Source organism: Pteronotus mesoamericanus, unplaced genomic scaffold, assembly GCF_021234165.1.
Source record: "Pteronotus mesoamericanus isolate MK-2021 breed Mesoamerican mustached bat unplaced genomic scaffold, CSHL_Meso_final contig_25, whole genome shotgun sequence".
Lineage (NCBI taxonomy): Eukaryota > Metazoa > Chordata > Mammalia > Chiroptera > Mormoopidae > Pteronotus > Pteronotus mesoamericanus.
The window spans coordinates 15,190,244-15,202,466 of NW_026555105.1; the positions used below are offsets into that span (position 1 = coordinate 15,190,244).

The 12,223-nt window shown below is 38.6% G+C and overlaps 1 protein-coding gene across 6 annotated transcripts in view; it reads right to left on the minus strand.

Moving 5' to 3' along the window:
• Nucleotides 1-12,223, minus strand: part of RALGAPB (Ral GTPase activating protein non-catalytic subunit beta) — an 84,715-nt gene that overhangs the window by 23,806 nt on the left and 48,686 nt on the right. For all 6 annotated transcript variants that reach the window (XM_054573763.1, XM_054573762.1, XM_054573761.1 and 3 more), the window contains 4 exons: nt 11,474-11,625; nt 5,864-6,051; nt 3,509-3,615; nt 1,497-1,649 (listed from right to left, as the gene is read on the minus strand). In XM_054573763.1, the coding sequence (XP_054429738.1) occupies nt 1,497-1,649; nt 3,509-3,615; nt 5,864-6,051; nt 11,474-11,625 (600 nt within the window). The remainder of the gene's footprint in view (nt 1-1,496; nt 1,650-3,508; nt 3,616-5,863; nt 6,052-11,473; nt 11,626-12,223) is intronic.

Consider the following 12,223-nt stretch of genomic DNA (forward strand, 5'->3'; position numbering starts at 1 on the left):
CCTAAACCCCCAAATATAACATCTTAATACCTTTTCCTACGCATATAAATAGCCTTGTTCTCTCTCATTTTTCCACACTTGCCTGACAGGGCACTACTTGCCAGCCCTGTCAGTCTCCACACCACTCAAACCTTTTACATATGCCTCCAGATCCCAAGGACTGTTGATGAAAGTCGGCAGAGTAAGTGACTTCATTACAAACAACGCTACTTAACCTTGGCTGGGCTGCCTGGCAATTTGAAGAGCCATCTTTGATTCCCTATTTCATTGCTAGAACTAAGATTAAAATTTACATAAGCTCCTTCAATGTCCCTCCTTTCCACCTCTAAATGTCTCTGAACCTTTATTACTCTCTCCTCCTTTCCTATCTTACCAGCAGTATCCCTTTTCTAGACACGATCATATAGACTCTTGACCCTACTGCTTCCAGAGCCTTACTCTATTCACCATTTCCCTGGCCCACCTTACAGTATTAGCAGGTACAGACCTCCACTGGTTCCTTCTTTAAACCTCTAAACAAGTGCATATCCCACCCTTGAATTAAAAAAGAAAAGAAGAAAAAAACTTGCCTTGCTTTCTCTTAGCCAGGCTATTTCCTCATGCTTCAGCAACCCTGCACCCTTCCCTTTACTACCAACAGTATACTTTACAGGTACTGCCTCTCATTAACCATTCACTCCCCGGCTCCTGGGATTCTGCCCCAGCCTTTGATAACTCCTTTTAACCTATTCTCAAAGGGCAGCTACAACTTCATGCCAAAATCCGGGGGCCTCTCCTCAGTGCTCCTTCTTCCTAATCTCCCTAGTTGATAAGGCAGGCAGCCTCCATTCCTGCCCTTGTATTCTCTCATGCCCTGACATACCCTATTCCTCACTTCCATTTCTTCTCCCTTGATCTAAGATACCAATTACTTAATCTCATTATCTCAATCTAAAATCAAATAAATTTTTCCTGTCTTCCCAAATCTGTCTTCTTCCTAACATCCAGATTTCTATAAATGGCACCAATATCTTCTTCATAACTCAAGTTCCAAATCTAAAGTTCCCTGGCTCTTTTCTTCTCTGGCTTTGCTCATCAATCCAAGACAGCTTGGATCTACCTCTGCAATACACCGATATTTTTAACTGCCACTATCAGTGAGGTAGTCTTTCCTTTCTCCTGCCTAGAATGTCGTAATAGTCTCTGAACTGGTCTCCTTTCTCCAAACACCCTCCATGGGAGTCTGACCATGTCACCACTACTGAACCCTACCATGCGCCAGCCCAAGCATCCCAGGGACCGCTCTCTAAGGTCCATCCAGCTCCCTTCAATCAGCCACGATCTATACTTGTCTTACTATCTAACCTCCTGGATGACAGAAATCCAAGTCATCTTATGAGTCACCTCCAAGTCTTTTAATACTAAAAAACAAAACAAAACAGTGTCTTAATCATGGAAGTTGTTTAAGAAAGTTTACAGTCATTCCCTTAACAACAGCTGACAATAATTTATCTTACTTCTTCAGTAACGATTTCATGCAAATCTGGAATGCTCAGATCTGCTTTCACAAAAGGAATCTTATCCACCTCTTCAGGAAATGGTCGATGTTTCACAGTATATTTAAATCCAACATCATTTTTAGGAACTGGACGAGGTTCAGGCACAAAAAGCTGTTAAAACAAAAATAGTTTAAAAATAAACTATGTTTATTACATTTTGTACCATCTGTAATGACATGTATTTCCCTGGTCTCTTAGATTCCTATGTTTTTCTAGGATTACGTAACACAGAAACTCAGTAAGAATCTGCAAATACTACTGCTAACAGTAAAGGTAAACAGCCTGTGTACCAGTGTACTCTATTATATATTATAAGATTATTCATCAAATTATTATAGATTTTGTGACATGGATTGTGGACCTCTACTGCCCCCAGGCCTGAATCTCCCATATTCAGTGGGAAGCCAATGGGTAAGGCATTTCAAAGCTTAACATTGAAACTTTCTTCTTTCCCAACGGCTCTCAAATCATTCCATAGAATAAAGTACAAGCTCAGGTCCACTGGGCATATCTAGATAGGGAGCTCAATTAGAACCATAATATGGCTTAACTGAGAGTATAAGCACCAAACCTAGGTCTTCATAGCTTCAAATCCCTGCTTTTAACATATATAAGCTATGAGACTTCTGTTTTTGCACCTAAAAAGTGGAAATAACCCATCACAAGAATGCTGTAAGGATTAAATAAAAATGTATATAGTACACATTAAACTATCAACAAATTTCAGTTCCTTTCCTAATTTCCTTCTTTCTCAGTCCCTAATGCTCAGTGGCTTAGAGCACTAGTGACAGGACGTGATCTGGATGAGGCCACCAAGAGAAAATGGGGGTGTGCTCCTCACAGAGACATAAACACAGCTCACCCAGCACAGGCATCTAAGATGTTACATGGTTTTAGACACACACTCTTAATTGTGAGTGACTCTCTTAAATGCTGGTGAAATTATTTTTTAAAATTGTATTTATTTATTTTTAGAGAGAGGGGAAGGGAAGGAGAAAAAGAGGGAGAGCAATGTGTGAGAGAAACATTGACTGGCTGCCTCTCGCATGCCCCAACCGGGGACCTGGTCCGCAACCCATGCACGTGCACTACACTGGGAATCAAACCAGCGGCCTTCTGATTCACAGGCTGGTGCTCAATCCACTGAGCCATACCAGCCAGGGTTTAAATGCTGGTGAAATTTTATTGTCGTATTTTAAAGAATTTTTACTAACAAAAGTAAAAACTTACAATGATTAAGTAAAAAGAGCAGTGTAAAAATGACTCAAAAGTCTACTTAAGTGTTGTTATATACAGAGAGGAAAAAAAGACTGGAAGGAAAATCCACTAAAATATTGACAGTAGCTATCTATTTTTAGAGAGTGAGAGTACAGGTGATTTAAAATTTCATCTTTATTATCTGAATTTTCCAACTTTCTTCCATAAGCAAATTATATTCACAAAATTACAAATGATATAAAGAAAATAAACTGTGCCACCCCAAAGATTTCATTAAATTATGCAGCATACTGAGAAAATTATAGAGCATATTACCAATTATGTAAGAATAAATCATCTGAAACAAGACCTGTTACCAGAGAGATCAAAGGTCTAGCCAAAATCTTTTCATATAGGGCATACAGCTGAGTTTTGTTATATTAATTTAACACTGTCTTAAAAAAAATGGGGCAATAGATCAGATACTAGTTCTTAATCATAGTAAATGTCAGAATCACCTGGAAAGCTTTTTGAAACTATACCTGCCTTGAAGATGTGCTGAAAGAGTAATTAGTGAATCTAGAATTCTAGGCTCCTAAGACGATTCTGATGTGAAGCCCCTAAAACCCTGGCTAGGGTCAAAAATATTTATGAATTTTTTCTGTGGCTTTTGTTGGAACTTTTTAAACCTTTAAATCATAGGGTGCACACATGCACACACAAGTATCCACACACTCACTCCTAGTCACTTCCCTGTAACTTCTGATGGATACCTTCTGATTTGCTTTTGCTCCTCTGGGTAAAAGGCAAAGCTGTTGTGCCCAAGCAAGTCTTCCAGACATTCCCCGGACCAGCACAGTGACAGAGGGGAAAAAATCATCTAGAATAAAATGGTGTAAAAGTTTTATTTCAGACAACCATTTAAAATACACCGGTTATCAACTGCAGAGCTTCTAATAAAGCCCTAAAACAGTGTTTCCCAAACTTTCATCCTTTGTGTACCACCTCTGTGGTTTCTGTCATACCCATGTAGTCTTACTTTATAAGAACCACTTTCTTTCCTTTTTTTAAACTTAAATTTAATTTAAAAGGAAATTGTATATCTCTACATTAAATGGAAAAACATAATTTTGGTGTGCTAATTATTTTTTTTAACACATTTAAAAATACATAAAATGTCTACTAACAATACATTGACTAGTATCACCTCACACACCTCCAATGGCACAAACACACATTTTTGGGAAACACTGTCCCGGCCAATGCCCTTAACTTCCAAAGGTGGAATGACCCGAGCAGAGGCAGACAGACCGGGTGCTCGCAGCGTTGCTGCGTTCACCCATGCCTTCGTGTACCACTGCTCCATCCCAGCAGAAGCCTGGCGGCGGGAAAAGGCGAGTAAAGAACTCAGGATGGACTTAAGCGACCCAGATCCTTTTTATTTCCTTTCTCAGTCTCCAGTGTGGGAGTCAAAATTGTCGAAATTCTCTCTCATTTCCTCTATTAACTATTACAATAAACTATTAAAATGTCCCTGTAATTCTTGTAAATCCCAATTGTTCTATATTTCTGGTAGACTTTGATGAAATGTAACTGCTTGAAATGAGAGTAAGAGAGTCCTAAAAAGACCAGGAAAAGCAGAGGGGATGCTGGGATTTTGCAGACTCCTTAGAAGGTGGCTTGGGAGCAGGAGGCAAGAAGCATAACAATAATGGGCACAAGAGAGGGCAGAGAGTCAAGCAAGCCCTAGGTCTGGGGGAGAGAAGAGGTGCCTGCCTGCAAGCAAGACTTGTGACTAGCACTTCTGGAGCTGGGCAATGACGAAAGGCCCTTTATATTTCCTACTAAAGTCACTGTGTCTTAGCACAACTCGAAACCTGTGATGATATTCATTTATCCCTGAACTTCAGGAAAACGTCTCACTTTCATTTTTATGGGTTTATGAGGTCCTATTTACGTATTCTCAACAGAATTTGCACGGGACTCTAAGACCCTATTCACCTTTGCAAAGGTAACAAGGCAAGTCTTTAGTTACTGAGAAAATCCTACCACTGTAGGGCAATGATAAGGGAAAGGGACAGTGTGAGGTTCAGGAAATTTGGATTCTAGTCCTAGTCATACCACATACTTAACCCTAGATAGGTCACATGTCCTTTTGGAGTCTCAGTTTCCTTACCTGTAAATGAGGGAACTGTACACTAAGTGACTCCCTGGGTCCCTGTATGCCCCTAGATTCTGTAACCTCCACTTTCCTTCACCTTTCACAGTAACAGTCTCTCTGAGAACATGCTTCCTTTATATACTGGCTGGTTCCAATTACCATCAGGAAAAAATGTATTTTGAGTAGTCTTGGTTACAGTGGTAATCATGTACTTTGAGATGATTTATATTTGGGGGAGAAAGAAGAGGAAAACAGGGAGTGTTCTGTCAAAGGAAAAATCACTGAAGGGTTTTCAGAAGGGCAATGGCATGGTCAGATCTGTATCTGAGGATGAATACAATGGTAGCAGCAAGTGGGATGGAGATATGGGTAACAAATTTTGGAACTGGACGGAGTATTAGACCAGGTAGGAAACCGTGGCAATGATCTAGGTAAGAAATAACAAGGCCCTGCATTTGAATGTATTGGGAGAGGTACAGAGGAAAGGAAAGAGTCACTGGGGAGGTGAAAACTTTGAAATCAGTTATATATAAGCGAGTAACAGAAATAAACAGGAAAGGTAAAGATGACTCTTCAAATTTCCACCTGTTTGGGTGACACATGTAACTGAAATAGAACACAGTGGAGTGAGGGGCAGGATCCAAAGTTCAAGAATAAAAGAAGAGTAATAATGATTTTTAGACACAGTAAACAACCCCAAATAGCCCACTAAAATAAATGTTTTATAAAACTATAGAGCTCCTTTCTGGTATTTCAGATGCACATTAAGAGCCTCTAAAAGATTCTATATACTATTCTATTTTCTGACCTGTTTTTCATTTGCTATTATCCCACAGCCAGGCATCTTTTTGACAAATGCACAATTACTTAGAATTTGCGGTCTCTCCTCCCCTAGAGGAAAGAGCTTGCTAGTACTGATGAACATGGTGATTCAGCAGTGGAGAAAGTCCAAAGTGCTGCAACTTACTCTGTTCATTTCCAAGAGGCTGCTCCAGCATTGCCAGGATGACACTGTTATCCAAGACGAAGTACCGGAAGCTATGCTTGTTTATAGTTGGCAGCCTGGAGTATTTAATCAAAGTGGTCTCATTCACCAGACTACAAGGAGAGGCAGGACCACTCGGTGAAGGAAATGCACCAAGCAACTGCATAATACTATGGAGAATATAAAAAATAACAGTTAATTCCCAAAACAAAATCTTAAGTTTACCTCATGTATCAATGCATCCTTCTGCACTTTTGATTTTAACTGACCCAAAGATGCTCAGTTTTACCCTATTCTGCCATGAATAATGCTCACTTTTTGCCCAAATTTTTGAGGGAAAAATAAGGATCTGCATTATACATGGGAAGTACTAATTCCATATCTATATAAATATATTTAACTCTTTTATTTATCCTTATGTATTAAAAGCGTAACTCTAGAAAGTAACAATGATATGTCTGCAAAATACTACCCTGGAATAAAATAATCAATTTTGTTTCTAAATATTAAAAAAAAATTTAATTTAAAAAATAAATAAATAAATAAAAAGAATGAAAAAATTAAAACAAAATATTTTTTTCCCTGACAGTCTGGGCCAAAAACATGGGTGCACATTATACACAGCAAAATACAGGTATCCCCTGTGGTGGATGCCTTGATGTACTGTCCAGATTCCCCCCTCTAACACTGAAATATTCATTCCCCCAGATGAAGGGAGATGGATGCCACAGCTTTCAGCTGAGTCCCTCTCCAGGAGGTGGCCTTGGCCTACAAGAACCACTTCTTCTAAGGTCATAGCTTCTTCTGGGACAGTATATACCCAATGAATGGCTGATGCAGCGGTATCAAGTTCCAGCACCCTTGCCCCAAATTCAGAGAACTCTGAAGGGCCAACTCAGTTCCAAGTCTTTGTTGTGACCACATCAGAGTGTAGTTTTCCCCTTTGCTCAGTCTTCCTTCCTTCATTCCCTCACGGGGCTTGATCCTGACAGCACTTTCCAATAAATTTCTTGCAAGCAAACTTCTCTGAGTTTGCTACCCAGGGATCCTAATTAACCACACTTCTAAATCATGAAGCTCGTAAGGATACATTAAAAATTTTTGTGCCTTCCAGTATTCAAAATTATGCTAACTAAAGCATTCTAGACCTAGGAAAGGAAAAACCAAATGCCCTCAATTTTTCAGATGACAAAACTCAGGCTCAGAAGAGCTAAGTGATCACTAAGAGACCCAAGTAGACATTATCCTAATTTTATAGACAAGGAACTTAATGCACTAGTAGTTATACTTCACAAAACCACTATAATTATGAAAAGAAAATATATTTTTTAAAAACTGATTTGGCAATGGAATTCAACTGACCAAGCCTTCACATTAAGAAATGTTTATATTCATAGTGATTGCTGCATACATTCAACAAATAGTAACTTATATAGAGCACTTATGTGCTGGGCACTGGTCTAAGCACTTTATACATATTGTATTATTTAATTATCATAACTACCCTATGAGACAGATACACTACTATTCCCATTTTATAATGAAGAAACTAAAGCACAGAGAAAGAAAGTATCTTGTAATGAAAACATAAGATTTTATCTTGTGGTCCTAGTATCGCCTGATCTTTCATATGCAGCTCATCTGGAAAACTAATATTCCTCAATACCACTTTTATCATCTCAATCCTCAGACAGAATGGCCTCTCCCTTTCTCTTTAATTCTAATGCTTGAACACAACAACTCTGATAATGAAAGGCAACACTGCTCAATAGAATGTTTTCCTTCTATTTTCTCTCCTCCTTGGAGGAGAACTATCTAAGAATTTCAAGGACCAGAAGAATTTCATGATGGGTCAAGACTAAAGATCTGTGAAAAGTAGGTGACACACCAGTAATGGGAACATATGGCTTGGGTATTCTAAATCAGGACAAAGACGGCTGTCACAAAGCACATGAATGAACTGTGTAAGCTTGCTGTGTTCGATGCAAGACTCTAAGACATTATCAAATAGGTTGCTCAAAAGGGAATAGGTCACTGATCAAATCTCACCAGCCTAACCACATTTTTCCTTCTTGATGGTGACTATAAAAGCAGAGAAATATCTCTGAAATCAAAACATGTGAGTATTTGACAGTGTACACGATAAATCTGTAGACAAGATTTTTAAATCTCCATGAGCCTGAAGGGAAATCTCCTATAATGTGCTTTGAGAGTCTATGTCCATTCAATATATTTTCAATGTCTTTATTAGGACACATGAGGTGGGATGATCATTATATGTGTAGCTGACCAAAAGATGAGCTGCAGAGCTAATACAGCAGAATAAAAGCTGGAATCCAAAAGAACCTTTAAAGACTAAAAATAATGAAGTGAACTTTACATGAAAAAAAAGGTCAGGTTTAAATGTAAAGTTCTGTATGTTACATCCAAATATCCCCCAAAACAATTAAGTACAGAAAAACAGATGAAAAGTGAAAAAGACTCAAAGATTTAGCTGAATTAATGAAAATCAATAGGTTATCAAAAATCTAATGTAGTCTCCAGTACATTTTAATGAAAATATAATATTTTACAGTTTAAAGAACATCAGTCCACATCTAGCATATTATACTCAGTAAATGACCTTGAAGAGGTACATAGTCAAATCTACATCATTGAGAGGAGAATGACCAGGATGGTAAAGGTACTTGGTTCCCTGTCATATGAAAAATAGCTGAAAATGCTGGTAGAAATGAATCATAGAATAAGCACTGTCTTCAGACATCACTACCGTCTGGGGAAAAAGTCTGAATCAAAACCAATGAATAAAAGTTAAAGTGGGAGAGATTTCAGCTCAATGTAAACATCAGGTTTTTAACTATTAAAATGAAATTGGTAACCCTGGGGATCAGATATCCCAAAATTAGAGGCTTAATCACTTGGTAAGTATGTCTTAAAGTGACTTAAGCAGAAGGGCTGCTGAAATGACTTCCAGGAGTCCTAATTCTGAATATTTATTAGTACACTAATAGGAAAACCCAACCAGGCAATCTACATTATGTAATTGTCCACTGTGTGCTCAGCACTGTGACGGGTGTGAAGAAGAAACATCGCCTCTACCCAGGTTGGGAAGACCACTGGCATGTATCAAACATAACCAGGTACAATCGTGACAATATACTGTAGAATTTCATGCTATATGGCAGGGTCAGATCAAATGAGCATATAGGTATGGAAAAGAGCCACCATGCAGAAGCAGAGTAACCAAAGGTCCTATGGGGGTAGTTAGATTTGATGTGAGCGCTGTACATGGGAGGATGTGGTTAAGAGAAGAGGAAAGTCCTGAAACCCGGGGATAATATACAGACAGGTACAAATGTGCCCAGTTCACAACCACAAGTGGCGTGCTAGACCCAATTATGGCAGAACAGATGTGCTGGGAGAGCTCAGACAGTTCAGGTTGGGGCAGAATAAGGAGGTCCTTGAAAACCACACCACAGAGTTCACAGAACATGGCAAGAAACACAGACCTTATTCAGCTTTCAATCACTCAAACAGCAGGAAAAAAAAATAGTGCCTAAGGATACGATGTTCAGCAATAGAATGCAAGATGAACAGGAAGAGTAAGAGATCGAAATCAAGGAAATCAGGCAAGCTGTGAGGGGGGTCTCAACCAGGATGCTACCAGAGGTTAGAGGAGATGGAGGAAACATCCTCAAAAGTAAAGTCAATTGGACTCAGCCACTGGCTTCATAAGGAAAATAACTTTTTTTTTAAAAGCCAAAATTCTGTGTCTGAATAACTAGAAAACAGTGGAGACATTGACATAAAGCTGTAATCGTGAAGGAATAGAGAAACTTGGTTTTGGACATATTTCATGATGATAGTACTATTCAACGCACCCTTCAAAATTAGAAACTGGAGATACTGTTGGTAAAGTTGCCAGCACAGACAAGACAGATGAGCTACCTACATAACTACTGGCTAGGTTGGGGGAAGCATCCTGGGGCTCTCTTCCTTGATAATGCTTTTAAACTTTTTAAAAAAATTTACTGATTTCTTTTAGAGAGGGAGGGGAAACAAGGGGAGGAAGAGCGGGGTACAGAGAGAGACATTAGTGTGCTGTTCCACTTATTTATGCATTCATTGGTTGATTCTTGCATGTGCCCTGACTAGAGGTTGAACCTGCAGCCTTGGTGTATCTGAACAATGCTCTAACGAGCTGAGCTACCCAGGCAGAGCTTTTTATGTTTTAAATCTACCCCAGCCCACACATGGTCTTCTCTCTGAACTTTTATTATTTCTAGTACTCATCCACATTTTCCTGATTTTCTAGCTATTAGCCAAACCTCCACAAAACCACTGGGAGCCAGCATTAGTATAGTGAGCAGGGCTAAACGAAAGCCAGCACACTTCTAAAACTACTGAATGACCTAAGCCCATGAGAAAGAGAAATAAGTTCAACTTTATTGTACATATCCCAAGTTATCAACAGACCATGAACACATAAAAGCTTCTGAGATCTTGGTAAGGGCTGATTTATATATAAACCTTCAAGCACTCTTGCCTACCTCTTTACTAAGACCTAGATGAGCCAGCCCAGACTGAATTGACATTCCTCCTTTTTATATTTTTCTGGGTCTCCACCCACGTTTACCCTGTGATAAGATTCATCCTCCATATGTACTGATTCTACCTAATCTTCTCCACTCACTGCCTTCTTGCAGTCCATAATGTGCCTATATTGCCTTCCTTCCCTCCTCCTACTCTTGTCACTTACCAGCCAAACACAAACTCTCTCAACACTTTCTGCTACCTTTTCAAGGTACCAACATGTCTCCATTCCTTCAGTACCAAAATATTTAAACAGGAATCTTCTCTTGCTGGTTTAACCAACAGAGTCTTGGCTTATAGTTCAAACTTTGCTCATCCTCTAAAAGCCAGGTCCAATGTAATTTTCCCTAGGAATCTTACTTCAATTTCCCCTTACATAGAAGTATTCATTTCCTCCTTCCAACTCCCCACCATTTTATTTGTACCTCTTTCTCTTGAAGTGTTTATTTGCTCCCTAATATTACAGCTACTCGTGTTCATATCTTATCTTCCCTAGTGAACAAGAAGCTCTTTGAGGGTGGTGAATCTGATTTACCTTTGTGATCCTATTACAAGTTCATAAGAGGACATTCCTAAATCTTAGCTGAATGAACCTTTAATATATGATATAAATGGTGTAGCAGAGAATATAGATACCAGTCGGCTAGAAAGCAAGAGACCTGATAGTGTGACTCAGATCCTGTCTCTGGACGCAGCCGTCAATCAAGTCAGGAGGCGGAATTAGGCTCTCCCAGATCCTTTCCAAACTGACCATGGTATAACTTGAATTAATTTCAATCAGCATAGAAAAACAAGGACCCAAACTCTCAGCCCAAGTTCCTGGTTTCTTTTGGTCTAGAAAAAACCCAAGACATTTTCTTTTCCAGTTTATTTCTGTAGAAAAAGTATTCTAAAGGGGCTGCATCACCTAATGCTGAAAAACTGGGGAGGAGATAAAGCAAGAATCATAGCTAACCCCAAATAATTTCTAGGCACATTCATGTGCAGTCATTTTCATACCATGTTAGAGTGGCTTCAGCAGCATCCTTTACCCTCATAGAAGCAGGGTTTGGCTCCTTATCTCCTTTGTACTTGACCTCTTGCTCACTGCTCTTGGACTTACTTCCTGAAATACCCAATTCCACAATCTCCAGTACTTCCTTAAGACAGTCCTAGAAGCAGAAAAGGCATATCAGTTTTTATAATACACCTATCTTATAAGAAGACAAGGAAGTACATCAAAAGTTAATAGTTGCTGTGTTTTGGTGGTGGGCTCTGGTTTTTTTCTCATTTTGTTTAATAGTATATGTTAATTTCATAATAATATAATAAACTTCACCCCCACTCCAATTTCTCTTTAAAGAAATAAATTTGGGTGTTCAAAGAGTTAGGTAATAAGTAATAAATTCAAGTCATAGTTATTAGTCATAGTTACTATAAAATTACCATGGACTATACATAAGTCATGAAAGCCTAAATGAAAGAGATGTAACAGTAATCTATTAAACCTGGATGGTTTAAAACATGTTAGATTATCCAAAGGGAAGATCATCAATAACTGACAGTTTTACTCAATTTCTGGTATCATAACTTTAGAAGCCCTTATGAAAATGACTAAGATTTAATCAACAGAGTTATTTTTAAAACTATTAAAAAGCTCTAAGTAAACATCCAATAAGCTTGGTATCTCTTTTATTTACACTGTGAATTCACAGTAACTAACTGTGTCCTCATAAGAAAAGTATTAAATGGAACAATGGCAGAGAAAGC